The sequence below is a fragment of the Bison bison genome, unplaced genomic scaffold (genome assembly GCF_000754665.1).
Source record: "Bison bison bison isolate TAMUID 2011002044 unplaced genomic scaffold, Bison_UMD1.0 scf7180017846902, whole genome shotgun sequence".
NCBI classification, from domain to species: Eukaryota; Metazoa; Chordata; class Mammalia; order Artiodactyla; family Bovidae; genus Bison; species Bison bison.
In genome coordinates, this window is record NW_011477475.1 from 2,984 (window position 1) to 5,723 (window position 2,740).

General features: G+C 49.3%; 1 protein-coding gene across 1 annotated transcript; it reads right to left on the bottom strand.

Annotated features, from left to right (window-relative positions):
* Window positions 1-1,124: 1,124 nt before the first annotated feature.
* LOC104989423 (40S ribosomal protein S9-like) lies at window positions 1,125-2,011 on the bottom strand. Its single transcript, XM_010841109.1, has 3 exons — window positions 1,929-2,011; window positions 1,549-1,670; window positions 1,125-1,346 (listed from the first exon to the last, which is right to left on the bottom strand). Exons 2-3 carry the CDS (start codon window positions 1,643-1,645, stop codon window positions 1,177-1,179), a joined length of 267 nt encoding a protein of 88 aa, XP_010839411.1. The 5' UTR covers window positions 1,646-1,670; window positions 1,929-2,011; the 3' UTR covers window positions 1,125-1,176.
* Window positions 2,012-2,740: the final 729 nt, after the last annotated feature.

A 2,740-nucleotide genomic window follows, 5' to 3' on the forward strand; every position in this document is an offset into this window, starting at 1 on the left:
CATCTGTTAGAATCACAAACTGTATATGAAGCTCTTCCACACTCAGGATACAATGTAGCACCAAGGTTACTGACTACTCTTACATTTAGGAACTGTTTCAACTTTTGGCATGTTACCTAACCATCATCTGGAACCCTCCTTCAACTCCTAACCCTGCGCTCACATGCACTCCAGTCCCACCTATTGAGGGAAGTCTTGGACCACTTGCTCATTTGAAGACTATGATCAGTACCTCCGCCAGTCTACTTGTGCAAATTAAATAATGTACACCAAGAGCTTAGAAAAAGATATTCAGTGAGCCTTATAAAGTACCAGCTTTCTTAGTATTTTCACCATCTGACAACCTAAGAGGTCCTACTAAAATATGAATATCGTCCCTTCCAAAAGCCCATCAACCTCACATCTCAAAGCAGACATTTAGACCTTAAGAGTCTAAAAGATGGCAGTTTGTCAAGTATACCGCACCATCATTTTTTTTTAACCTTAAATCATACGGGATGATCTGTATTCCCTCTAAGATCACCTGGAACCGTTCTTTCCTGTGAAACCCACAGGTCCTCTACTGTTCAGACCCTGAGTAAATGTCCTTCACCATCGTGTTAAAAGAAGGCAAATATACACACTCAAGTTCCATGGAACTTCTCAAATTTCACTGTCTAGTCAGGGAACAAGAACATAAGAAGCAATACTGTTCTGTTGAACTATGTATAGATATAACCAGGTGCCCAATGCTTGGCATTGTTAGCTCTGCTGCTGCTGCTAAGCCGCTTTAGTCGTGTCCGATTCTGCAACCCCATAGACGGCAGCCCACCAGGCTCCCCCTTCCCTGGGATTCTCCAGGCAAGAACACTGGAGTGGGTTGCCATTTCCTTCTCCAATGCATGAAAGTGAAAAATGAAAGTGAAGTCGCTCAGTTGTGTCCAACTCTTAGCGACCCCATGGACTGCAGCCTACCAGGCTCCTCCGTCCATGGGATTTTCCAGGCAAGAGTACTGGAGTGGGGTGCCATCGCCGTCTCCGTGTTAGTTCTAATCCACTGGAAACCGATTCGCAGGGTTTGAATAAACCAGTCATAGATAAGACGAAAGGTACGTACTCGTATTCAGCCCTATTTTCTTACTCCATAACTCCTACTAAAGGCTGGATCCAATGTCTTGCTCCATGTCTTGCACAACCCTAGAAGGAAGAACAGCAGCAGCTCTCCTGCGGGCTCACATACACACCTTCGAACAGACGCCGCGGGTCTTTCTCATCCAGCGTCAGCAGCTCCCGGGCAGCCTTTCGGATCTTGGCCAGGGTGAATTTGACCCTCCAGACCTCACGTTTGTTCCGGAGCCCATACTCGCCTGCAGAATGAGTGAAAAAGCTCAGTCCCATGGACTAGTGAAAAAGGATTAGTGACTTCGGGATACAGAAAAACAACAGACAATCCCAACACTGGGTGAGGAGGGTGAACACACTGGAGATTTTTAAACAGAACGAGCACGTGGGCGGCCTCACCCATGTGTCAGCTTCCCCAGCCCGGGAAACAGAAACCTAGCCACTCACCGATCAGCTTCAGCTCTTGGTCGAGGCGGGACTTCTCGAAGGGTCTCCGCGGGGTCACATAGGTTTTGCGACAAACCCAGCTCCGGGCGACCGGCATGCTGGCTCTGTTTGCCCGTCTGCGCCTGTGCGAGAAGGAGAGCTGCCCGTGAGGACTCGGCAGCGCCTGCGCAGTCCCAGAGCTACGCTAGGAACCTCCCGGCGCCTAGGGAAGATATCGCGAGAACTCTTCCTGAAGAGTTTTATAATCGACCATCATTTCTACCACTTTCCAGTTACGCTCATTTCACCTCCAACTGCTTTAGCGTACTCATTAAAGGTCGAATAGCCCGCAAGACTTTACGACCCACACCCAAAATACCGAACACGGCCGCATGGCTCACCTAAGCGAACGCTCTGGAAACCAAGAAAGAGGAGCATGCGCTCGCCGGCCGCGTTCTTATAGCAACGTCGCCCTCTTGTGACGTCATCACGCACAGCGCAAGTTTGCACCAATCAGAAAAGGCCTTGGCGGGCGGACAAAGCAGTCAAGAGGAGAGATTGGGCTAGAGTGGCTTGCTAAACCGGGAGGACTGACGAGGGATTAGTGCTCCGTCTGGTGCGACGTGAGGGCTCCTCTCCGCCCTCGGGTAGTGACTTAAGTCACCACTCAGCTAACGTCTGAGTCGCGGTATAAAGTTGGAGTAGTCACCGCCACCGCCGCTAGGCTTCATTCAACATGCTCCGTCTCTCTGAAAAGATCTCCAGAGGATTGGACCTATAAGAATTCAAAGCTCCTTCCAAGATGCTCTGTTATATCCATGAATAATTTTTTTAAAAATCATTTTTCATATCACCATGTCTACGCAAGGCACAGCCAGAAGCCAATCTGCCCTTTTGAACCCTTCAACAGCCCCTCTGTTCGTGAAACTTTGAGCCTAAGGGAAGAGAGGGAAAATAATAAGCAGATCGTTTCAGATGGCTGCTGTGAAGAAAATAAATTACTGATAATGACTGAGCCTCCCTGATGACTCAGTCGGTAAAGAATCCGCCTGCAGTGCGGGAGACCTGGGTTCGATCCCTGGGTTGGGAAGATCCCCTGGAGAAGGGAACGGCTACCCACTTCAGTATTCTGGCCTGGAGAATCCATGTACAGAGGAGCCTGGCAGGCTACAGTCCACGGGATCGCAGAGTCGGACAGGATTAAGCGATTTAA

Bases quoted from the DNA above. Each gene is read 5' to 3' on its own strand.
- LOC104989423 (XM_010841109.1), bottom strand. From the start codon at position 1,645: ATGCCGGTCGCCCGGAGCTGGGTTTGTCGCAAAACCTATGTGACCCCG. The intron at 1,347-1,548 runs GTGAGTGGCTAG...CTCATTCTGCAG, and splicing joins CCAAGAGCTGAAGCTGATCG to GCGAGTATGGGCTCCGGAAC.